Source organism: Dromiciops gliroides, chromosome 4 (genome assembly GCF_019393635.1).
Source record: "Dromiciops gliroides isolate mDroGli1 chromosome 4, mDroGli1.pri, whole genome shotgun sequence".
Lineage (NCBI taxonomy): Eukaryota > Metazoa > Chordata > Mammalia > Microbiotheria > Microbiotheriidae > Dromiciops > Dromiciops gliroides.
In genome coordinates this window covers 267,283,608-267,310,679 of record NC_057864.1, presented here as the reverse complement: position 1 = coordinate 267,310,679, position 27,072 = coordinate 267,283,608, and the positions used below count along the sequence as shown (strand labels likewise).

The window sequence follows — 27,072 nt, the reverse complement described above, 5'->3', positions numbered from 1 at the left end:
GAAAACTGGGTGAGGGAGGCCAAGCTACAGTGTGGTAGAACTTTGGTCTAAAACCCACATCCCCAGATATGCTCAGAACTCTGTTTCATTAAAAGCAATACAAAACAAAATTCAATTCAATCAATAAGAATTGATTGCACACTTATTATTTATTCTCCCAGCTATGTGAAGTGGGGCGCACAGATAGGCAACTTGTTAACATGTTTGTTTTTTTCTAAAGCACAGTTTGATTATGTTACTTCTTTGCTCAACAATTGATTAATCAGGGGCAGATAGGTGGCACAGTGGATAAAGCACCAGCCCTGGATTCAGGAAGACCTGAGTTCAAATCCAACCTCAGATACTTGACACTTACTAGCTGTGTGACCCTGGGTGAGTCACTTAACCTTCATTGCCCTGCAAAAAACAAAAAAACAAAAACAAAAAACAACCAAACAATTGATTAATCAGTACATTGTTATTAAATATCTTCTGTTCATCAGTCAATATGCTGCATACTAAAAATTCACAGACAAATTAAAATAACTTTTATCCTCAGGGAGCTTACATTCTAGTGGTGAAAACACCAGGTATAAAACAAATAAAATGCAAAATGTTTGCAAAATTTAAAATGATTACAAAATAATGGGGGAGGGGGCACCCCGGTGGTAGAGTGGATATAGCACTGGTGCTAGAATCAGGAGGATCCCAGTATCTATTTGTGTGAACCCAAGGAAATCACTTAACTCCAACTGCCTCAAAAAAAAAAAAGATAATGAGAAAGAGGAGAAAGTACTAACAGGTTGGCAAAATGGAAAAGTTTCCTGTGTAACATAGTATTTGAGCTAAAATTTGAAGGAGGTTACTGCAGTAAGGGTCTTGTTGGGTCAAACTTGCTTTCTTATTGTATCTCATACATGCCAATCCATTTCAAGTTCCACACCTTTTTTTCCATTGCAATTTTTTTTTTTAGAATTTTTAGAATTTTATTTTCCCCCAATTACATGTAAAAACATTTTAAAGTCAATTTTAAAACTCTATGTCCAAATTCTCTTCTTCCTTTCCTCCTCACCCCCCTTAAGAATGCTAGCAATTCAAGATAAGTTATATATGTGTAATCATGCAAAACATTTCCACATTAGTCAGCTTGTGAAAGAAAACAATAAAAAACCCTTTGGAAAAAAGAACTAAAAAAATTATGCTTCAATCTGACACTATCAGACACTGTCAAATCTTTATATGGAGATTAATCTGACCTTCAGAGTTCTCTTGGATCATTGTATTACTGAGAATAGCTAAGTTATTTACAGCTGATCATCTTACAATATTGCTGTTACTTTGTATACAGTACATTTCAATTTGCATCAGCTCATTTAAGTCCAGGTTTTTCTGAGAATGTCCTGCTCATCATTTCTTATAGCACAATAGTGTTCCATCATAATCTCATCCCACAATTCATTCAGCCATTCCCCAATTGATGGGCATCTCCTCAATTTCTAATTCTTTGCACCAGAAAAGGGCTGCCAATATTTTTGTACATACAGGTCCTATAACTTTTTGATTTTTTAAACTCTTTTTGGATATTGACCTAGTAGTGGTATTATTAAGTCAAAGATTATATGATGGTTTTATATCTCTTTATCCATAATTCCAAATTGCTCTACAGAATGTTTGAATCAGTTTACAACTCCACCAACAGTGCATTAATGTCTAATTTTCCCCATATCCTCCACGACATCAGTTGTTTTCCTCGGCTGTCCTATTATCCAATCCAATAGGTATGAGGTAGTACCCCAGAATTGTCCTGACTTGCATCTTTCTAATCAATAGGAAATCAGAGCACTTTTAAAAAAATATGGCTATAGACAGCTTTTATTACTTCATTTTTAAACCCTTCGTGTCTTTTGGTCATTTATCATTTGGGGTATGGTTCTAATCCTATTAAATTTGAGTCAGTTCTTTATGTTTTTGAGAAATGAGGCCTTTGTCAGACAAACTTGCTTCAAATTTTCACAGTTCCCTCCATTCTATTCCCTCCCTGAGACATTTACTCTATTCTCTATATCTTTTTACCCTGTACCTCCTCAAAAGTGTTTTGCTTCTGACTGCCCCCTCCCCCATCTGCCCTCTCTTTTATCATCCCCCCCCCTTATCCCCTTCCCCCTCCTGCTTTCCTGCAGGGTAAGATCGATTACTATACTCAGCTGAGTGTGTATGTAATTCCCTTTTTGAGCCAATCTGATCAAACACTTTTGCCTTCACTACTCCTCATTTTTAAAACGTACTTTCTCCTAACTTCTGCCTCTTAAAGTGACTAATTTCTTTCAAAACTCTGCTTAAACACCCTCATATACAGGAAGTCTTTCCTGATCACCTCAGTTACTAATTCTCCCCCGCAAAAAAACTTACCATGTACATATTTTCTGTGTAATTAACATTTGTACATGTATTTCTTGCCCCACAGTCAAGAGCATTCTATTTTTTAATTGTTTCCTTTTTAATTAATAATGATTCTTGCAAATATGATGTGATTAATAAGTGCTTTTCAACTGATTTACACAAAAGTATAACAATTTATGTCCTATTCTTAGGCAGTTAGCATCTTTCAAGAAAGTGGAAACAAATACATGTGAAGCAATCAGAGTCACGATTAAGCTCTTTTACATCCCTTGTCTTCAATGGGCATCAGAGAAGAAAACACAATTAATGTTCTTAAAATCTTCAATTTCGTTCCCAAGCCTTCATAGTCATTAGCCATACTTTTTAGGTTATGTCTGATTTGTCATCTGTTTGGTGATCTTTGCAGTTTCATTGTTATAGATTAAATATATGTCCCTGGAAATAAAAAGATTTATCTATATTTTATTAGTCATTACATGTGTTTTTATATATGTCTTAGTATCACAAGTCAAGGAATCATTATCTACTTCTACTATTTTTCACTTTTTCCTCTGCATGATCTGATAGCCTCTGTACCTCTATTCAATTGAATTAACTACTTACATACATAATTGTTCAGTCATTCTGCTGGGTCTCTCTGTTGAAGATCCTATGGGTGAAAATATCCATGGAGCTTTCTTGCATAGGGACTAAAGTAGTTTGCCATTTCTTTCTCAAGTGAAAGATTAAGGCAAACAGAGCTTAAGTGGTCACAAAACAGAGTGTCTAAAGCCAGATTTGAACTCAGGTATTCCTGACTCCAGGGCCCAAACTCTATCCACTGAGCTATCTAGCTGCCTCTTGATATCCATAATACACATACATATGTGTATATTATGTGTGCATATATGTACAGTTGATCAGAAATTTAACAGAAGTGTAAGAACATGGGATAAGCCTGAAAGACAAATAAAGAAGTGAATAAGTAGAGACAAGGAGAAAATTATTTTTGAAGTTAGAAGATAGAAAAATAAAAGCATATGTAGAAGACAGTGGGGAAAATACCTTGCCTAGGATGTATGGTTCATATTGAAGAATAAAACTACAAAATTAGGATGAGTCTAGATTATAAACACCCTTAAATACCAAGATGAGAAAAATTGGACTTGACCCAATAGAAAATGGGAAGTTCTTGAACGTGGAAGTAACATGAGAAAAAATATTTTAGAAAGATGAGCTTGATGGTCATATTCAGGAAGAATTGTCACTAATCCCAAAAGACTTCAGGTTGAGAGCTGGTTTGGGCCTAAGGTATATTCTAGGAATGCTTGCAGGTTTTCTGAATTTACTGCACTTATAAATTCATTTTTGAAAATGGATGCAGATAGTCACATGGTGCATGAGATAAGACAATAAGAATGGATTTACACAAATTTTAGAGTTGGAAGGAGAATTATGTTTGATTTATTTGAATACTGTCATTTCGTAGTGGGGGGCAGGGATACTGAAGTCAGCGATATGAAGAAATGACTATAGGCCAATTGGCTAGTCAGTGACTACACAGGAACATGAACTAAGGCCTCTTTGCTTTTTGCCAAGAGCAGTTAGAACAACATAACAACAATAAGTCAGTAGTAGTTCCTCACATGTTTTGAGGGCATGTAAATACTAAGGACATATTTCATTTAAACATGTAACATCTCTGTAACTGCATTTATTTGTAAATTTAAAATGGCCATGTGATATAATTTTAATCCATATGAAATTAAATGGCTCATATAAGAATGGATTCTTTCATCTTTACCTTCTTATCATTGTGTCCTAAGCCACCATGTTACCTGAACAATATTGTGCTGGACAACCAGTTTAAAAAAACAAAACAAGATGATGAAATAGCATTAAACATAAAATCAGAAGGGTATGTTTAAGTAATTCACCTGTATCACCACTAGATGGGAGTATATACCTATGATTTTAGTTTAAGGAGGTCTGTTCCTTGTTCTAAAATACATCTTGATAGGCCCTTTAGTCACCCAGCAAAAGGAATTTCCAAATCTCTTTTGGGAATAGCTTGTATTGATATCACATTATTTGATGAAGATATAAATTATGTAGATATCCTCTGAAGGTTCTATGAGAGAACTTGGATAGGAATCTTATAGAATAAGTAGGGAATCCATGTGTCACTGAAATAACAGATATTAACCCATCAAATTATGAACATAAACTTTTGGGAATCACTAGAATTATAAAGACCTGATCAGGAAGGTACCATAAAGATCACTAACTTGATGGAAATGTAAACAGAGAAACAACATGTTTCAGTAAATAAAGGATAGGCTTTGGAGTCAAGAAAATGATGATTTGAATCCTGCCCCTGCCATACAGACTCTGTGATGAAACTCTGTGTAAATTACTAAGCATCTCAGTGTCTGAGGCAACTCCTTCAGACTATAAATGGAATAGCTGCCATTTTGCATTGGTAAAGGGAGTTTTCTCAGACAGAAATCCTTAACTTAGTGAAATAACAGATCCAGTAAAACAAAACTAAACAAAACAAAACAAAACAGACATACAGAAGTGAACATGCTTGTTGTAGCTAGTTAGCAGCAGAGTCAAAATTTAAACCCATGTCCACAGGGTCAAAGAATATTATATTTAGGTCTACAATGTACCTGTGTAATCCTTCTCTAAGTTCTTTCATAGATTCCCCCAGAAGAGAACTTTCTGTAAATCTTTTTATAGGTCACATTTTCTCTCTGTCTCAACATATGAACAGTCCACCTCTTTTTCTGATCATACATTTCTATCTTTTTAGCTAACTTCTTGTACATAGTTTATCACTAATGAGATCTTACATTTCACCATGTGTCTTTCTATTTGATCTCAGGTGAGCTACAACTTTGATTCCATAAAGATTGTAGAATTGTAAGAATGCAAATATATAGCATTACACAGAGAATATATGTGTTTAAAAATAAGATGGGTCTTTGCACAGGGGAAGACCTTGGGAATGTTAAAATTATTGCTCAGTTAACCCAAATGTTTCTTCAAGTATTTCCTTGTAAAGATTTAACATCAACTGCTATGGGTTTGCTGCTTTTTTAGCTCTTCCACAACTATGAAAAGATTTCATGGCTGAAAATTAATGAATATGCTAAGTTGAATTGAATTATCAAGAAAATATTTTATACACTAGTTACAACATTATGTAACAGATTCTTATTCTTCAACTTAAGGAATGGAATGAAAAGGCTGCACAAAATGCCAGAAATTGGTCTAAGGAATGTACAAAGGACCATAGTCCCCCATTCAAGAGGATGATTACAAGTAGGTATATAATTATAGCTGTCCTAAAGACATTCTCAGCAACTCCATGGTGTCACAATTCAGCAGGGAGGATGTGGTGCTGAGGAAAGATTACTGAACTTGGAGTCACAGAACCTGTATTTGAATCACACTCTGTCATATACACTTGTGTAACCTCAGGAGAACAATTTCATTTCTCCTGACTTCAGTTTCATCATCTAAAAAATGAATGGGTTGACCAAAGTGACTTATAAAGTCCTTTCCACATTTAGATCTTAGATTTTATTATTGGAGGCCTTACTTGTCTCTAACATTTTTGTTTTGCTATGAAGATCCACTTTCTCTAATACAATATTAAACCCAGAATAAAAGAACCAATAAGAACCAATATATGTGTTACTAAGGTAAGCAGTGGGTGGATATTTGATGGATGGATTGATTATGGATGGAGGAAGAGAGAACAGACCTATAATTCCAGGTATCTAAAAATAACTCCAGCCTATGGAATTTTTATGACATGTTGAATCACTGACCAATACCATTTATAAAAATGGTTAGAAGAATAGTTAGTATTGATAAAAAAAAAACTTTTAACATTTGCAAAAAGTTTAACGTGTATTACTTCATTTCAGCTTCTTAATAACCAAGACATACACAAACAGAGAGACACACAGAGGGACAAAGACAGAAAGAGACAGAGACAGAGAGACAGAAAGAGACAGAGAGACAGCAGAGAGACAGAGAGACAGAGGAGGAAGAGAGAGACAGAGGGAAATGAGTTTTGAGGTAAATACAACATTTAGGAAAGGATTAGATTGTTTACCTGGAAGTGCATACGTATAATTCCAGATATCTAAAAACAACTCCAGCCCATAGAAGTTTTATGACATGTTTAATCAGTTACTGATACTATTTATAGAAGTTCTTTTCATACTACATATGCAACTGGACCCTAAGGATATTCTTCAGTTATTTCATTTTTGTCACCAGTAAATAAATATTACTTATGTGAAATATTACATATGCAATTGACAGCATTAGAATATTCTATGTTAATGTTGGCTGAGCAAGTTGAAATGGATCTATTTTATAAAAGGATTATGCTCCAAGAGGATTTTGGCAGATGACATCTTTTATAAATACACAAATTATCCTCCTAGTATTTATGTGCCAGAAAGAGATAATTACTGTTCTTCTATGACTACATAGAAGTTGGGTTGGCAAGTTATACCTGTCATTCTTTGGCTTTTTCCAGAAAGCCATACAGTAGGAATATACCAGAAGCACATGCTCACTCTCAGCAACCCCAGTCAGTTTTTTTAAACTTTCTCTCTAAAAGTAAATTATACTTAATATACAATTACAAAATCTCTACTGCATATCACATATTCTTCTGGGCACTATGACTATAATAGTCAAAACTTGAGTAGTCCCTTCTTCAAAGAACTCACATACAAATAAAACTAAGTAGAATGATTTATGCTTAAGTAGTAAGTAGCATAAAAGTATACTGCCTCTTCACGGTAGCTGATAAGAACAGTAGAATTATTGTCAAAATAACATCATAATAACAACAATGTACACAGTTGAAAATATTTTTAGAAAAATGTGCCCGATTCAGCTGACATATGCTTCCAAGATATATGATGACTGGGTTCATTTATGTAACATGGAAAGTTCTGATATAGTAATGATGTTTTCCCATAAGACTATACTGAAGGAAGTGAAGGGGCTTGAGTTCAACTCAAGATAAGTCACACAGGTATTAAGAGGCTAAATAGAAAGAGAGAGACAGAGAGACAGAGACAGAGAGTGGGAGAGAGAGGGGGAGAGAGACAGAGAGAGAGAATCTCATCAAGTCCCAGGTCTAGCACAGTGTAATAGTAAGGAAAGAGTACCAAACCTGGAGTGATAAAACCTGAGTTTCAATCTCTACTCAGTCATTTATCACCTGAGTGACTTCAGGTAAACCACTTCATTTCTTCAGTCTTCAATTTCAACATCTCTAAAAATGAATTGAGTGGGTCTAGTTGATATTGAAAATACTTTCCAGATTTAGAGGTTATGATTGGAGACCTTAGTTGTCTCTAACATTTTTTTTTAAATTTTGCTATGGGGATCTACTTTCTCTAATTCCAATTACTAAATATCTAATATTAGAGAATATAATAATATATCATAAAGCATCATTTATATATTTTATAAATAATAAAATAGAAACATTTATATCATGCATACTTATATTACTTATGTATATAGTTTACTTATGTAAATACACAATATAATATTCTATACGATAATATCCATGATATATTATATTTCATATTATATGTTTATATGTTTCTCAATTTCATATATATACTATTATATTTGCATGATGAATTGAGTCCTTTGGGCTATTAACTATAAAACTAGTGTAGTGGCCAATCCGTGGAAGCACATGGAGATTTATCCACTAAAAACAGAGAACTGAACCAATGTGGTGTAACTGATTTGGTGATCTCATATGTCCCTTTTTCAGTGATGTCAATAAGACAGAAAATTTGCAAAATAAGAAGGGAAAAAAGTGTAGTAGATCTGCTTCAAATCCAACCACAAAAGGATTTATTTAGGATCTACTATGTGTAATTTATGGGATTAGACAAAACTAAATAACAGCCTTGCATAATTTATGACCCTGATTTTTCTGTACTTCCAGACAGTTTATGTGGAGAAAATTTGTTGTTTTCTTCTTCTCCCTTGTCATGGTCAAATGTAATCCAGATGTGGTATGATGAGTCAAAAAATTTCAAGTATGGATCTGGACCAACAAAACCAAAATCAGTGATTGGCCACTATACTCAGGTAAGATGTGCATTGATATTTTATATAGATTAGCAATGCATCCTTAATTAAATAAGGAGAAGAGTGAGTAAAGAGAAGTTAGGTGGCACAGTAGATGAAGCATCAGGCCCAGAGGAGATTTATCTTCCTGAATTCAAATCTAGCCTCTCACTTATTACCTGTGAGACCATGGGCAAGTAACTTAACCCTGTTTGCTTCAGTTTTATTGATATAAAATGAACTGGAGAAGGAAATGGCAAACCACTCCAGTATCTCTGTCAAGAAAACCCTAAATGAGCTCAAAAAGAATTTGACCTGACTGAATAATAAGATGGAATAAACTACAAATGTATTTTAATCACTTCACCACTTATTTAAGTATTATAGGAATATATCATTTATTTTAGTGGGAATACGCTCCAGTAATATAAATTATAATATATTTATAGCTACTAAAGTAGGTATTATTAATGAGTTGGCCAACATTTGAATAAGCTGGGGAAGAAATTTTGCAAATGTAGTTAGACTGATCCTTAAACATAGAGTCTGTTAGTAAACTCATAACCAAAGACTCTCCATTTCTTCAGGGCTTGTCATAGTCTAGAAAAACTTGAGATAATCTCAGTGCTAAACTAATATATTAGAAGATTTAAACAGTAATTGACTATGTCATCACATTAAATGAGAAAATTGGGAAAATGTGTTGTTGTTTTTTTAATTTGGGGTTTTTTCCCTAATTCCTTTGTTATCATTTTTTTTGTTTCTATTTCAGGCTAAAATGTTTATTTTCATTTATATAGAGTCATTTTGTTCCCCAGTTAATCAATTTATTACCCCACATCAAAGAAGGCACTGTGCTCTATGAGCAAAGCAGAATTTCAGTAGCTCAAAAGAAACATGAGATGCACAAATTTGGAGGTATCTCCACTCCACATGTTCATGTGAACTATTTGTGCCTGACCTGTGATAGAGCCTTCTGAGCTCATATTGTCTGATCAGCCACAGTAGGACACTCTGTACCTTGACTCTTACTGGGTGATGTTATTTTGGTCCTCTTTGAAAACAAAGGACAACAGCCAATCAATTTATCAACTTGATCATTCTCAATAGATTTTCTGTATTTTAATATCTATTCTGTGGCAAGCCATTGCTTATGCTGCTTTGTTTCACATATAGTACAAGAGAAATATGATCCCCGCCAAATTTTTATCTTTGAACTGATAAAATGATGCAACGAAAAACTCAGAGAACATTCCCACATGAAATATATATGGGATTTAATGCAGGATAAAGAGAATTAAAACATTATATTATAAACATTCAGAGATGGCTCCCAGCATTCTTGCTAGTTACTTGGTTTTCTGCTTTTTGTTCAATGTAATCCTGGGAAAAGGAGAGAAAACAAAAACAATAGCTCCTTTAAAATTTTATATTTTCACTTTCAGATTCCTACTTTCACATTTTACCTAGTTTATACATATGTTTCCATCTAACTCAATAAGTACAAACTTTTTTGATGTATGTTTTAGACAAATGGTACAATGTAACACGTGTGATTTCATTAGTAAGCGTAATCCCTCATTAGATAGAAGTTAAACCTTCTTCATGATTCTGTTCTCATTGATGTTTTTGCATAAAGTTTTTGTAGATGATTTTCCCAAGACCATAGAGGTCACTGCAACCCCTCACCTTGTACACTGGAAAGAATTTCTAGTATACCCTGTTGCTTCCTATTCTCACTGAGTGGCCTACCTCCTTTTATTGTCATATATGTCCTTGATAAAATGTTATATGATACTTTAAATGTGCTGATCATTCTTGGCACCATACATCATGCAACCTACTTATGGCCACTACATCTTTCCTTTATCCTTCAGTTATTTCTTATTTTAATTCAGAGACTGTGGTATTCTATGCTTCACTACCATATAGTATCATCAGAAGAATATTCATTTTAAAGAGATAACATTTATGCTACATCAATGAGATTGGGATTTTAAGAAATCTTAGACATTTCCCTGAATAAGATATAAACTGATTTTTGTTTCTTTTAACTTGTTCTGGGAACAGATCATTGTCTATCTAAATAGCTTGGGTCTCAGGACCACCTATATATCATAGTCCAGGCAAAATGCATTTTCATCCACTTATCTAATAAATGCAATAAATTAATGAATCAATAATTATTAAAACCTCTAATATTCCAGGCTCCATGTTAAGCCTTGAAGGTACCCAAAAAAGGCAAAAGAATCCCTACCCTCAAGTAGCTTACAATCAGCATGCAAACAAATATAGACATAGCAAGTTATCTATAGGATAAACAGCAAATTATTAATAGAAGGAAGACACTAGAATAAAGCCTTGGGAGAGGCTTGTAGTAAAAGATAAGATTTCATTCAGGATTTAAAAGGAGCCAGTAGGCAGAGTTGTGGAGGGAGAGCATTGCAGACAAGTGGCATAGCCAGAGAAAATGAGTGGAGCTGAGAGATGGAGTGTCTTGTTTGTGAAACAGACAGAAGGCCAATATCACTGATTGGAAGAATATGTGGCCTGGAATAAGATGTAAGAATCCTGAAAAGTTAGTAAGGAGGTTATGGGGGGGGGGGAGTAGGTTATCAAGGATTTTGAATGCCAAACAGAACATTTTGTATTTAATCCGGTAACAAGGAACTACTGGAGTTTGAGTAGGGGAGTGAAATTATTGAACCTGAACATAAACAAAATCACTTTGGTGGCTGAATTAAGGATGGATTGGAGGGAAGAGAGACTAGAGGCAGGCAGACACACCGGCAGCATAGTGCAATAATCCATAAGGGAGTGTACCATCAGCATCAGAAGAGAGAGGTTAAGGGCTAAAATTCTAGCTAGTCTGTCTAAAATATCTAATGAGTGGTCGCCAATAAATTACAAGCTTTAGCAAGAGTTAGACTTTTAAGCATTTATTAAGGAGAATAAGAATTTGGTAAAGAGAGAGAGAAAGGCCTAGATTCCCATCTATTAAAGGGAGAGCACGTTTCTAGCTCCCTTCTCCACCAGAGTCCCCAGGAAAGAGAGCGAGAGCGAGCGCCAGTCTCTTCCTTCCTCCTCCCACTAGTCCGTGTCACTTCCTTTTCCAAAGAAAAGACTCCTGGTCTTGTCCTCAAAGACCTTCGTTTCATGGGCGGAACTCTTCTACAGTAAGTTTCCAGCAGGTGGCGTCATTCCAATTGTTACAGTTCCCTGCTTTGTTTCCTCAAGAAACGGTACGTTTCCTTGATGAAACAGTCAAAAATAACAGAATATAATAACCTATGCTAACTAACAATATGTTAATAACAATATAGAAAAGGAAGAGAGGAAAGTTTTGTCCAGAGGGGCGATTTTTTTTTGTCCTCATGAACCGACGCTTTGACATTGGTCTTGCAAAGGGAGGGCCTCTGCAGAGAATACATGTTACAGATGGTGTATATTATAACAAAAAGAGAAAAGAGAAAAAAAAAACAACAAAAACAAAACAAAACTTTTCATTTAAAGTCTCTGAAAGTCTTTTCTCAGATGTCCTCTAGGTGTAGTCGTGGAATGGAAGTCTTTTCAGGGGTTGATGTGTGGATGCTGGTTATCAGCCAGGAAAATTTCCTACAAAATTGAGCTTAACACAACTCTAAAATAGCTTTGTCAATAATCAAATCAAACAATGAAAGTTCTCAAAAACATGTTTAAGGGAATTCAGAATCTTGGTTGTTACACATGAAACATAATAAAACAAAAATTGAAACATTCTTTAAAATTATAATATTACTATAGTCCCCCCTTATGGAGGGTAGTTGAGAAGACAATTGCTGCGATATTAATTTTTAAAAAATAATTTTTATCTTTATTTCATCACTTTTTGCATCATCTGCCTAATTATCCTCATGCCATCATGAGAAATTAAAAATCTAATATAATTGGTAACAGATGTCAAGGCCAAATTCAACACTGTTATTTATCATGACACCTGAGATAATTATGGGGGTTACCACAAAAGAACAGAGAAATGATGGGATATGAGCATTCCCACACTTGAGCAATATGTACTGCCCATGCAGTATGCCAGACTTAAAATAGGTGGATGGAATATATGTCCATGCCACCGAACATATTGGAGGAAACTGAGTCAGACTTAATCAGATGCATGGGATTCAGATGTCCATGGCATCAGGCATATAGGAGGGGGCATAGAAGCCAGGTGTTGAATGAGATGGGTGGGATCAATACTTCCAGCCATCTGTACAATATTGTGGGGAAAAATAAAATAAAATATTAAACCAAGAGAATCCAGCCTCAACATTAGTCAAAAGCCATTCCCTCGGCCATACCTTGACTTCATGCATGTCTCCCCTCGTGACAGTTCAATGTCTGCTCTTCCATGAATTCCTCTTGTGATTGGATGGCATCTTGGCCAGCTGGCATCTGATAACTCAGAATAAAGGCAATTAATGTCTTAAATAATAAATTCCCGTAATCCAAGTCTCATATGGATTTTAAAATTGAGGATAATAAATGATTGCAAAAAATGTGAATACATCTTGACTCAGAATATAATATATAATTATGCAACAATTTCAAATAATACCCCCTTTTTTAAATTTAGTATACAATTACTTTTGTGAAAAATCAGAACATATTTAAATAAAAGTTAAAGCACAACACAATCCTAAAGAAAACTTTTACAAATGTTCCCCTCTTTTTTTTTCTTTTGGAATATGTTTATCAAAAATAATACTTCTAGAATCACTTTACACTTGCCATGGCAAACAATTTGCCAGGAAATGCTTTAAAGAGTTTGATCAAATAATCAGTTGAGAAAAAATAACAAAAACAAACAACTCAGAAAATGGGAGCACAATACTCCTAGAATTAACATTGTATTATGAAATCAAAACCATGTTTCAAAATTAGATAGATGAATGAATAGAAGAAAATACACGTGGAATAATAAAAGACAATGAAATTCAAACTAGGGAAATCTAAATGAATATGAACTTTATATTAATAAGAGTATTATAAAATATAAACTTGATCACATGACTATAAAAAGCTTTTACAAATATTCTCCTTGTTTTAAAAACTAAGTATAAGACACCATCTCAAAAGCATGAAAATCTCTATGAAAATAAACCCATACCATTAATTTCAAAATGTATATGTAATAGCATAGAAATCCTATGTAACCTCTGAACTGATACTATTACTCTGAGTGAATTCGGAACACTTTTGATTCCAGTATCTAAAATCCCCAATACTCATATCAATACCTTGCTGCTTACTTCTACATTTCTGTAAAATATATACCCTTCCATGGCAAAAGAAGCGGAGTCTTGGACTATGTTGATGATTGTCATTCTTATTCAGCTTGAGTTTTTCTTCTTTAACCCCTCTATATTGTCTGTCAGCCTTTTCACCATACAAATGCTTTATAAGATTACTAATTAAAGACAAAAGCAGGTTAGCAAAATTATGAACAAAACGGGCATATGTGGAATTTAAAGGGCTTTCTAAGGTTGTCTCAGAAGCACAGCCAGGCTGGGGAAGGGCTGAGCCTGAAGCAGCAAATGTAGTTAGAGAAAGTTGAGCATGCGCATCAGTTCTCTGGACTTCCCAGGCAGGGGAAGCAATGGGCTTGGCCATGGGAGGAGTAGAGGGTGGGGTCTGGAGAGGAGGGGAGGGACCAGTGCAATTTGAATCAGACTTGATTTTGAACTCAGGCCTGGATTCCTCTTCCCCCACTTTGCCTCCAGGTGCTAGGGGATTAAAAGCTTCTAGAGGGTGGGTCATTGCCTCCAGGCATGCAAAATTAGAGCAACAATTAGTGTTAGAACTGGGAAAAGCTGCAGGAATCTCTTCAGGTTTATGGTTGGGAGAGGGGGAGATATTTCCTTGTGTGAGTAAGTTGCTGGCTCTTTTAACAAAAATAAAAAGAAAAATAGAAAATCCACAAAAACAAAGCATTAACATGATCTTATCTCCCATTTGTCTGGTTAAATAGACTAAAATAAAAAATAGGATAATTAGGGAGTTTAAAAGGTCCATTTGAAAAAATTTAAAAGGAAAACACAGCCAGTATGCCAGTACTTAGCAGTTAAAGGGAGAGGGTAGGGGAAATTTCTTACCCAACCAGAAGATCAGAAGTGAGGTTCAGCTTTCCTCTTCGTGGTCAGCCATCTGTTAAGGGCTAAAATTCTAGTTAGTCTGTCTAAAATATCTAATGAGTGGTCGCCAATAAATTATAAGCTTCAGCAAGAATTAGACTTTTAAGCATTTATTAAGGAGAATAAGAATTTGGTAAAGAGAGAGAGAAAGGCCTAGATTCCTATCTATTAAAGGGAGAGCACATTTCTAGCTCCCTTCTCCACCAGAGTCCCCAGGAAAGAGAGCGAGAGCGAGCGCCAGTCTCTTCCTTCCTCCTCCCACTAGTCCGTGTCACTTCCTTTTCCAAAGAAAAGACTCCTGGTCTTGCCCTCAAAGACCTTCATTTCATGGGTGGAACTCTTCTACAGTAAGTCTCCAGCAGGTGGCATCATTCCAATCGTTACAGAGGGGTGCAGCTTTCAAAAGATGTGGCAGAGTTTAACTTAACAGGCATTCTAAATGTCTTAGATATGGACTGTGAGAGATAGTGAAGAATACAGGATGACCCCTAGGTTGTGAATTTTAGGGCCTAGAAGGATAATATTGTGTTTTACATTAATAGGGAAGGTGCAAGTTTTAGGGGGGGAAGATAATATTGATTTCTGTTTTGGATGTGTCTAGCTAAAGATGTCTATTGTACATTCAATTTGAGATGTCCGAAAGACAGTTGGAGATAAGATTTTGGAAATCAGAAGAGGAATTGGAACAGGATAGGTAGATTTGAGAACCATCTGCATACTAATGAAATCTGTGGGAGTTGATGAGATTATCAAAGTTAAGTAGTATAGGAGAGAAGACAAGAGGACCCAGGTCACAGCTCTGAGGGACACCAATGTTTAGAAGGCACGATCCAGATGTGGATTGAGCAAAAAACTTTAAAACTTTAAACCTTAAAAGTAATGAAATAAGGGGCACGTAGGTGGCACAGTAGATAGGGCACCAGCCCTGGATTCAGGAGGACCTGAGTTCAAATCTAGCCTCAGACACTTGACACTTACCAGCTGTGTGACCCTGGGCAAGTCACTTAACCCCAAATGCCTCACCCAAAAACAAAAACAAAGTAAAAGTAATGAAATAGGCTAGAAAAAATGAGCAAAAAAATATAGTACTTGACCATAGAAAAATATTATGGTGATAGGGAACATCAAAATGCAAACCCAAAAGAGGACAACAATGTGAAAACTCCTTTATTCAAAACCTCAAAGAAAATTAAGAATTGGTCTCAGGTCCAAAAAGAACTATTAGAAGTGGTCAAAAGGGATTTTCAAAATCAAATAAGGTGGGGGACAAAATTGGGAAAAGAAATGAGAATAATGCAAGAAAACAATTTTAAAAAATCAATAGCTTGAGAAATGAAGCACAAAAATGTGGAAAAGAAGATATACAAAAAGTTATTAATGAAAACAGAGCCTTAAAAAGCAGATTTGGTCAAATGGAAAATGAGATTAAGAAAGCTAACTGAAGAAAAGAAATCCTAAAAAATTTAAAATTGGACAAATGGAAGCTAATGACTTCTTGAATCATCAAGTATAAATAAAACAAAAAATGAAAAGAATGAAAAAACTAGAAGAAAGTGATTGAAAGAGGTAATTTTCTGTGAAACCAATTTGGACTCCTTTAATATTTCCTACTGGGCGAAGTAAGAGAAGGAAGTGTCTAGTACTTCCTATATTTTACTTCTCTGCAGAATAGCAGCTTTTTTTTCTTCTCTGATGACTGTATGTTAAGTCTGCTGGGTTCAGAATAAGTATGAATTGATTACCTGTTTCCCTTGTCTTTTCAGGGATACATGGGTGTTATTGTTAAAGATTAAATTCTTGATTTCTAGAAATTATATTAATGAATTTCTATGTTCATTATTGAGACAGAAATATCCTGATAGCCCACATGCTGGATAGTTGTTATTAAATGTGTTTCTCTGTTGAGTGAAATGTGTGCTTATTCAGTGACAATTACCCCAAGAATTGTCATCTTGTCAATTGACAAAAAAAGTGCAGTAGCCTTTTAACATATGTGGTTTGCTCCATTTTCTAATAATTGTTCATGAAGAAAATCAGGCACTATCTCCCCAAAACTTTGGCAAAGAGGTCTATCAAATTCCTATAAAGATATATATTTTTTTTAATAAAGAAAATTTTAAAGAGATGAATCATCAAATTGTTTGCTGGTTTCCAGACTTTTTAATTTTATTTCCTTTAGTTCAAGGTTGATGGATTGCAAGGCCTGAGACTGTGAGCAAAGAACAATTTTCATGACTTCTTCATTTAGACTATTTTTTTTAAAAAGTATTTTATTATTTTCCAGTTACATGTAAAGATAGCTTTCAGCATTTGTTTACATAAGATTACCAATTTCAGATTTTTCTCCCCCCACTTCCCAGACAGCAGACAATCTGACATAGGTTTATATATATATATATATATATATATATATATATATATATATATATATATATATATATATATACACATAACAACATTAAACCTATTTCTGCATCAGTCATGCTATAAGAGAAGAATCAGTGTAATAAGGAAAAACCTCAAAAAATAAAAACAATAGAGCACCCAAAACAAAAGAAATAGTATGTTTCAATCTGCATCCATATTCCACAGTTCTTTTTTTTTTTCTGGATTTGGAGAGCCGTTTCCATAATGAATCCCCTGGAAGTTTCTTGTACCATTGTATTGGTGAGAAGAATCCAATCTAGCACAGTTGATCAACACATAATGTTGACGATACTGTGTATAATGTTCTTCTGCTTCTGCTCATCTCACTCATCAACAGTTCATGCAAGTCCTTCCAAGTTTCTCTGAACATCTCCTGTTCATTGTTTCTCACAGCACAGTAGAATTCCATTACATTCATATACCACAACTAGTTCAGCCATTCCCCAACTGATTGGCAACCCCTCAACTTCCAATTCCTTGCCACCACAAAAAGAACAGCTATAAATATTTTTGAACATGTGGGTCCTTTTCCCTTTTTTATGATGTCCTTGGGACAAAGACCCAAAAGTGGTATTGCTGAGTCAAAGGGTATGCACAGCTTTATAGCCCTTTGGGCATAATTCCAAATTGCTCTCCAAAATGGTTGGATCAGTTCACAGCTCCACCAACAATGCATTAGTGTTCCAATTTTTCCATAGCTTCTCCAGCATTTATCATTTTCTTTTTTGTCATACTAGCCAATCTGACAGGTGTCAGGTGGTACCTCAGAGTTGTTTTAATTTGCATCTCTCTAATCAATAGTGATTTAGAGCACTTTTTCATATGGGAATAGATAGCTTTGATTTCTTCATCAGAAAATTGCCTCTTCATATCCTTTGACCATTTGTCAATTGGGGAATGACTTGGATTCTTATAAATTTGATTTAGTTCAATATATATTTTAGAAATGAGGCCTTTATCAGAAGTACTGGCCATAAACATTGTTTCCCAGCTTTCCGCCTCCCTTCTAATTTTGGATGCATTGCTTCTGTTTGTACAAAAACTTTTTAATTTAATGTAATCAAAATCATCCATTTTTCATTTCATAAAATTCTCTATCTCTTGTTTGGTCATAAACTGTTCTCCTTTCCAAAGATCTGAAAGGTAGCCTATTCCTTCCAATCTTAATTTACCTATGGTATCACCTCTTATGTCTAAATCATGTACCCATTTTGACCTTATTTTATTATAAGGTGTAAGATATTGGTCTATGCCTAATTTCTGCCATACTATCTTCCTGCTTTCCCAGCAGTTTTTATCAATACTGAGTTCCCATCCCAGAAGCTGGAGTATTTGGGTTTATCAAACACTACATTACTAATGGCATTAACTACTGTGCATTTAGACTATTTTTAAAGCTGCTGAAGAATAAAAACAGAAACAATAACATTGGCATGTAAGGATTCATGATTTTTTAAAAAAATAAAGTGTCAAAAATGCAACTTAAATTTTATAACAACATTGCTTTTGGGTTTTTTCAGACTGTATGGTCTACTTCTTATATGATTGGCTGTGGCGTCGCTCATTGCCCCAGTCAGGAGACATTTAAATACTTCTATACATGTCACTATTGTCATGGGTATGTATAACTGTATACTTAGAAGTTCTTAACAATGTATCCACCTAAAGCATCATAATTTACCCTGTTAATTGTTGAAAAAGTGACATTCAAATTAACATTAACTTTCAGGATAGAAGGTTCTTTTTCCAAAGCATGCATTGTTGATTCAATAGATGACAAATACACTTCTCAGAATGCTTAATCATGATTTTTTACTTCTTGACTATTAAATTTACCTTTAAATAGGTTCACACTGTTAGGGATGGATTTGACCTTAGGAATTGTCTTTTCATACTTAATTATTTTATTGTCAATGAAACTGAGGAACAGAAAGGTTAGTGACTTCCCCAAGATCTCACAAATAGTGTCAAAGCATTTGGATTTGAACTCAGGTCCTTGTTATAAATACAGAGAACACAAGATTCCCAGAAATTATTGTTATTACTACTACTAATATTAAATTTTAATAACATCATCACTAATATTGTTTTTCTTTTGGTTTTATAGTATAGAAAGACAAAGAGGAGCCATATAAAGCTATCTAGACATGTCACTTAGTGTACTAATAAGGAATTAGTCATGTTCATGGTCTAGAGAAACAAATACTTTCCCTTTTCTTCACTTCCCCTTCATACCTCAGAATATCCACCTTACTCCCTGACAGCATCTTATGTCCTGAAGAAACTCAGTCATCACATATAAAAGATCCTGATGAAGAGATCTTTTATTACAATATAATATCAGGCCCCCGAAAACCCAGTATGTTTTATTCTATCTGGTGATCTATTTCCATAGCCAAACAGAATTAGGCATCAGCTGCATCATCCAAATAGTCTGAGGTAACTACAAGTCCTGAAATTAAAAGCTTACTGTGATTCCCATGAAGCTCTGGTTACTTCTGTAAATAGAATAAATTTACAAAAGAAAGGCCAGCCTAAGTGCAATTTCTGCTTCTTCCATTTGCATGGGGACAAAATGAGCCTAGGGTGAAAAATTAAGTGAACAAGATTGTTTTTTCTGTATTCTTCCATTTCTTGTATCACTGCCACGCACCGTTTGTCCACTGACTTTTCTAGGTCGTCACACTCTTTTACCAAATTAAAAGAATTTTGGATTTCCTGCTATAAGCCATTCTTAACCCCATCACAATGTATCTATATTTCATTCCATTCTGTCACAATCAATGCTTTGTACTGGCTAAGTCATTAGTCAATTTTTTTTCTCCTAGGATGAGTATCTGAGAGGTAGGGGTGGGATGGGGGAAAATAAACATATTGTCTTCTGCATGGAGAAAATGCCAAAAGAGAATTTACTACTAATGTTACTTTTGCCACAAGTGTGTTAATGCCATTAATGCTTTTCAGTACTCCATATGATTTTGACATGGGTCTAGAATCAGTCAGAAGGGGCTTTTTCTGTGAGAAAGAAATAACAGATGCAACAGGCCAAGGACTAATCAATGAAAGCTCTTCCTGTGAATAATGATGAATCTATCAGATAACAGGGCAGACATATCAAGGAATTAAAGGGTTATAAAGTTTCTAGCAGGAAGCAAAATGGTAGCCAGGTGGGTTTATTACCTGGATAGAGCCAGGAGACAGCAATAATCTCAGAGATCAGGATTATCATACCAAAGGTCCCCCTTGAGCCCAGTGCTCAGGAATGTGACAAGTATCCCATACCCCCAAAAGAACCCACCTCCATCTATCTTCTTTAAAGGCATTGCCTTCCCTCTGGCTATTTAGGAAAAATGCTTTAAACCTTCTCCTCCCGGAGAGGCTGTTTTACTTAGACTTTCCTCCCAGCCACATTTCCTTGTGCCAAATAAGAACCTTATTATCTCTGATTGGAACATGTGCGAGAGTATAATTCTTTCATAGACGGATATCTAGAGCCTAGACATTATCTTTCAAGAAATTATCAAGGAAAACTTCCCTAGTGTCCTAGAACCAGAGGGCAAAATAGAAATTGAAAGAATCTACCGATCACCTCTTCCTTCTCCCCCTCCCACACCACCATACCATAAAACAAACAAATTTCTAAGGGAGGCAAAAAGAAAAAGGGAGAAGCTCCCAAAAAATAATCAACACATGTAAAATTTCATATGTTATATATGATACTACAGATCTATGGATGGAAAAGCATGATTTTTTCATATCTCTTCTTTGGGGAGTTTTCTTTATAATTTTGCAACATTCTGTTTGTTTTGTGGTGGTTGTGGGTTTTTTTGTTTATATTCTTATATTCATTGAATATAATGCTTTCTTGGCTAACCTTACTTCACTTATTTAAAACTGTTTTTATAAGTTTTTCCCTGCTTCTTTTTATTCATATTTATTGTTTTTTATAGCAAAGTAAAATTGTATCATGTTCATATACTATAATTTGTTTTGCCATTCTTTGATAACTGGGTATCTATTTTGTTTCCAGTTCTTTGTGAAGGCAAAAAAGTTCTGCTATATGTATATTTTGGTATATGTTGGTCTTTTCACATTGTAAATCACTTCCTTGGAATATATGCCTTATATCTGAATCTCTGGGCCAAAGGGTATAGGCATTTTAACCACTTTATTTGCATAATTCCTAATTGCTTTCCATAACGTTGTAAAAATTCACAACCACCAACAAATCATTTATATGCCCATATTTCCATCTTTTTTCCATCTCTGCTGATTTATTAGGTCTGAGGTAAAATCTCAGGATTGTTTTGATATGCATTTCTTTTATTATTTGTGATTTGAAGTATTCTTTCATATGGTTATTAGTGGTTCATAATATTTCATTGAAGGCCAGTCCATATCCTTTCATCACTTATTTATTTGTGAATGGCTTTTGGTTTTATATATACCTTAGTCATCTCTCTGTCTTGAATTAAAAATCCTTATCTGAGATATTTGAAACAGAAATTTCTCCTTCAGTTCACTGTTTCAGGCAATGCAGTTCAGTGTCCCTTAATTCATTCCACAAAGGCAACTTTTCTGCCTGTAAGCACAAGCTATCCATGGGGAAAAACAGAACTACCCATATTCCCCTGCATACCAAAGCACCTTTCAAAAGTGCCCCAGTTTCAAAATAGTCATCTTACTAACATCGTACACCATATACCAAAGTAAAGTCAAAATGGGTACAAGATCTAGATGAGGGGAAGAATTTATGACCAAAGATGAGATAGAGGACATGATGAAATGTAGAGTGGATCATTTGGACTACATTAAATTTAAAACATTTTTGTACAAACAAAACCAATGCAAAGAATATCAGAAAGAAAGCAGAAAGCTGGGAAACAATTTTTACAGACAGTATCTTTGATAAAGGCCTCATATCTAAAAAATATAGAGAACTGAATCAAATATACAAGAATATAAGTCATTCCTTAATTAAGAAATTCAAAGGATATGAACATCCAGTTTTCATATGATGAAACTAAAACTATCAACAGCCATATTAAAAAATGTTCTCAATCACTACTGATGAGAGAAATGCAAATTAAAACTACCCTAAGGTACCACCTTACACCTATCCAATTGGATAATGTGACAAAAATGGAAATGATAAATGTTGAAGAAGATATGAGGAAATCAGAACATTAATGCATTGTTGGTGGAGCTGTAAACTGATCTAAGCATTCTAGAGGGCAATTTGGAACCATGCCCAAAAGGCTTTAAAACTGTGCATACCCTTTGACCCAGAAATGCCATTACTAGGTAAGCCCAAAGAGATCATAAATAAAGGGAAAAGGACCCACATGTACAAAAATATGGACTCAATACCAATTAACATCTTGTACCTAAAATTCCATAATTTGCAATTGTGTTTTGAAGGAGAGGATAGAAATCTGAGCATCAAATTAAAACACAAACAGGAAAACAGGTTTGGCATACCAGTTACATAGAATAGTTTTTTGTGTATCATAGTAAAAAATGGAGAAATCTCACTGCAAGATTTTGTGAATTTTAACATCCACATTATATATGAAAGTTTGCTCATATGATTATGTGGATTTTTCTCCACATATCATTTTCTGCCAACAGTTCATAACCCTTAGACATGGCTATGACTTAGTCACTCTGATGATTTGATGTTCTAGGGGAAATAATCTTGCAACTCTTACTACTCCTTATAAGAAGGGGATCCCATGTGGAGACTGCCCAGACAAATGTGAAGATGGACTTTGCAGTAAGTTTTCCAAATCAAAAAAATTCGAGGAGAGTAATTGATCACTAAGACAATGACATCCCAAAAACCATCTGTAACTCATTGTTGTTGAGCATTTTTAATTTCCATATTTTGGAGTTTAATCAGGTTGCCTGTAGAAAGCACTAGTACTGTCCTTTCCACCCACAGGTTTACTGAGAGATTAAGTCCACTCTTTGGTAGAAAGAGCACTAGTTCTGGAATCAGAAGATTTGTGCTCAAATCCCACCCCTGATGTCTAATTTTTATGTTCCCTTAATCAATCATTTAAATTCCATGGGCCTCATTTTCTTAATCTTTAAATTGAGGTAGTTGAACTACCTGGCCTGAAAGATCTCTTATTGTTCTATATCTATGATCCTATAATGGAATTTATAATGGAGTTGAACTGGATTCCCATATCTCACTTTGCTTTCAAATTGTTGCTCCTATAAGGAAGGCTAAGAAAATGATTAAGAAAACACGTGTTGGTTTGTGTCTTGCTTTTCCTTAAGTGTGTGTACGTATGTATACATATATACACACACATATATATATATACATATGTGTATGTCTGCATCTAGATTTGTGAGTATAGATATAGATAGATATTATTTCCTTTTCATGTCCTTTCAAACTACATTCCCCAATTTCCCAACACCCTCTTTCTGCTCATTGTATTTACTCTCATCTTAGACATTTGTCTCCAGACCCTTTCTACCTTTCCACCACAGCCTTTTTTTTCTTGGATTCTATCTCTCATTGTACTGATCTCTTGTCTATGAATTCTCAGCTAGTTAATGTGATAGAAAAATAAATGCTCATGGCTTAATGAGTAGTAATGATTTAATGGGCTGATTCTCTGGAGCTATAATAACTTAACCCAAACAAAAAACTGTGGCTTTCATGGATTCTCATTGTCTTAGAACCACATAATCTTACAGAATCACATAATTGGAAAGGACTTCAGAGATCATCTAGTCAAAATGGTACATGATCCAGAGTCCCTTTTGCAAAATCTTTCACAAAAAGGAAATCCAGGCTCAAACTAAAACCCCAAGAAGCCACTACCCTTATCCCACTTGGTGACCATTCTAATTGGTACAATAGTTTTTGTTTTGTTTTGTTTTTCCAGCTTACATAGAACCATTTAAAACATTTACAAATTGCTTCCTGTTCTCCTTCCTAGGTTGACAAGAACAAATCTAGTTCTGTTTCCTCATAAAAAACACCTATAAATACTTCAATAGTTATCCTTCTTAAAACTTCCAAAATTCTGGCTAAAAGTTCCCAAGATTCTTCAAATGAGTCTCACATATTATGCTAAGCACTCCCTTAACTATTATGATTACCCTCCAATGGTTGCACTTCAGCTGTATGATATCATTCCTAAAATATGGCTGTAATAAATAAAATATTCAACAAGTGATCTGGCCATAGGTTTATTACCTCTTTTGATCTGCAAAATAATATTATTTTCACATTGCTCTGGTAAATTTTTCGTTCTTAATGCAGCACAAGGTGCATTTTTGGCTCCTATATCACCTTATCAACATACTTTTCTTCATACCCATTCATAACTTTTCAAAAAAAACTTTTGACAAATTAATATTCACTCTGTTTCTTTTCACCCTTGACCAGTTCAGTTTTTGTGCAATTGATTCTTTGCATACCTCTCTTTATCAGTCCTTTCTTTGGAGGTGGAGAGCATTTTCCTTCATAGGTCCTTTGTAATTGATTTGAACCTTTATAATACTAAGAATGACTTAGTCGTCCTCAATTATTCTTTGAACAATATTGTTGTCACTGCATACAACATTCTCTTTGTTATGCTCATTTCATTCTTCATTATTTCATGCAAGTCTTTCCATGTTTTCCTAAAATAAATTGATGCATCACAATCATATACCGCAACTCTTTTAGTCATTCTTTAATTGATTGGTATCTCTTCAGTTTCCATTTCTTTGCCACCACAAAGGGAGCTGCTATAAATATTTTAAAACATATAGGTTTTTTTTTTCCTTTTTTGCTGATCACTTTGGGAAAAAGACCTAATAATGGTATTGCAGGGTCAAAGGGCATACCTAGTTTTATAACTCTTAGGGAATAATTCCAGATTGTTCTCCAAAATGGTTGGATCAGTTCACGGTTCCACCAATATTATATTAATATCACAATTTTGTCATTCCCCCTTCAACATTTGTCATTTAACCCTTTATCATTTTCTGATAGCTGTAGGATGATATCACAAAATTCTTTTTATTTGTATTTTTCTAATCAATGACAGAGCATTTATATGATATTGATGTAGTTTTATGTATCTTATAGGACTTCAAAAAACTGCCTGTTCATATCTTTTTACCATTTATCAATTGGTAAATGACATATTCTTATAAATTTGCCAACATTATATATTTGAGACATAAGATCTGTGAGAAATTCTTTATAAATACTTTTTTCCAAATGTTCTGCTTTCCTTCTAATCATGGATAAATTGGTTTTATTTGTAGAAAACAACTTTTCAATTCATTGTAATCAAAATTATCTATTTTACATCTTACCATGCTCTCTATCTCTTGTTTATTTATAAATTCTTCTATCCATAAGTCTGTTAGGTAATATGTTCTATTTTCTTTTAATTTTCTTATATCTCCCTTTATATCTACATGTATCCATTTTGACCTTAACTTGGTAAATGGCATTAGATATTAGTCTATACCCAGTCTCTGCCAGACTGCTTTTTAGTTTTCCCAACAATTTTTATCAAATAGGTAATTCTTATTCTCAACGCTTACATCATTACATTTGTCAAACACAAAGCTACTATAATCAATTACCACTCTGAATGGTATATCTCCTCTGTTTCACTGATGTACCTTTCCCTGTCTTAGTACCAGATTGTTTTGGTAATTACTGCTTTATAATAAAGTTTAAGATCTGTTACATCTAAACCTCCTTCTTTTATATTTCTCATTAATCCTTTTGATTTTATTTATCTTTTATTCCTCCAAATGAATTTTATTATTTTTTCCTACCTCATAATATTTTTTTTTAGTAATTTAATTGGGGTGGCATTGAATAAGTAGATTGGTTTAGGTAGAATTGTTATTTTGTTATGTTGACTCTGCCCATCCATTTAGCAATCATTCTAATAATCAACAATTGACTCACTATCATATTCTGTGTTCAAGGTACCTACTTTAAACCTATTCTTCCCTCTCTCAGGATAATTTCAGATATTTTACTGAAATGATTGACTCCATCTATTCTGAAAAATAATTTATACTCTCTCCATATCCCTTAACTTCTGTATATCTTTAGTTATCCTTTCTATATTAGCTCCAGTGTCAGGGGATATGATACTCCTCTTCAATAAGGCCAGCCTCTCTAAACATCCCATTGATCCCTTGCTCATCAAAACTAGAATAAGAATTTATCTCAAATGGTTTCTGCACTATCCCATCTCTCTTTATTTGCATAAGATACCCTTTATCCCTGTACATGCATATGTTTAAATGTGTGTGTATATATATATATATATATATATATATATGTGTGTGTGTGTGTGAATATATTTGTGTATAATAATGCATATTATACATACAAACATATGTGTTGGCTTTTTATTTTTAATTTGAATTACCAATGTTGGGCACAATTTCTGTCATACAGTAGATATGTCAAAATGGTTTTTAATTGAATTGCATTTCCTCCTTTTATGTACAATGTCTTATATATCCAAATCTGTTTGTCTTTCAGCCAATCCATGTCCCTACATTGATGATATTGCTAACTGTCTAGATGCTATACGTGTTCTTGGATGCAATCATGAGGTAGTTGCTCTAAAATGTAGAGCTAGTTGCAATTGTACAACTGAAATAAAATAATGTTGTTCTTCCTTTGTCTTAAATTTGCTTCCTCTTATTCCTGTAACACAGATGGATTTAATTCTAATTGATTCTGTGTATGTGTGTGTGTCTTTTCTTTTTCTTGCTTCTGCAATTTGAAATTATTCTCAAGGCCACACAAAGCACAGTGCTTTGTACACAGTATGCATTTACACATGTTCATATTGTTTTCCTTGTTGGAGTGATAGAGTGTAAGATCCCTACAGGCACATCCTGCTTCATTTTTGTCTTTCTCACTTTACTTCCTGACAAACTTTCTATTGTATAATACATAGCAGAAGTTCAATAAATATTGTTGGTTGTA

The 27,072-nt window shown here is 34.3% G+C and overlaps 1 protein-coding gene across 1 annotated transcript in view; it reads left to right on the top strand.

The window, feature by feature from the left end:
* The window catches only part of LOC122755012 (cysteine-rich secretory protein 2-like), a 31,875-nt gene extending 5,128 nt beyond the window's left edge, over positions 1-26,747 (top strand). The window contains exons 3-7 of the mRNA XM_044003422.1: positions 5,598-5,688; positions 8,366-8,511; positions 18,608-18,705; positions 22,775-22,863; positions 26,620-26,747. Of these exons, the coding sequence (XP_043859357.1) occupies positions 5,598-5,688; positions 8,366-8,511; positions 18,608-18,705; positions 22,775-22,863; positions 26,620-26,747 (552 nt within the window). The remainder of the gene's footprint in view (positions 1-5,597; positions 5,689-8,365; positions 8,512-18,607; positions 18,706-22,774; positions 22,864-26,619) is intronic.
* The last annotated feature ends 325 nt before the right edge of the window (positions 26,748-27,072 follow it).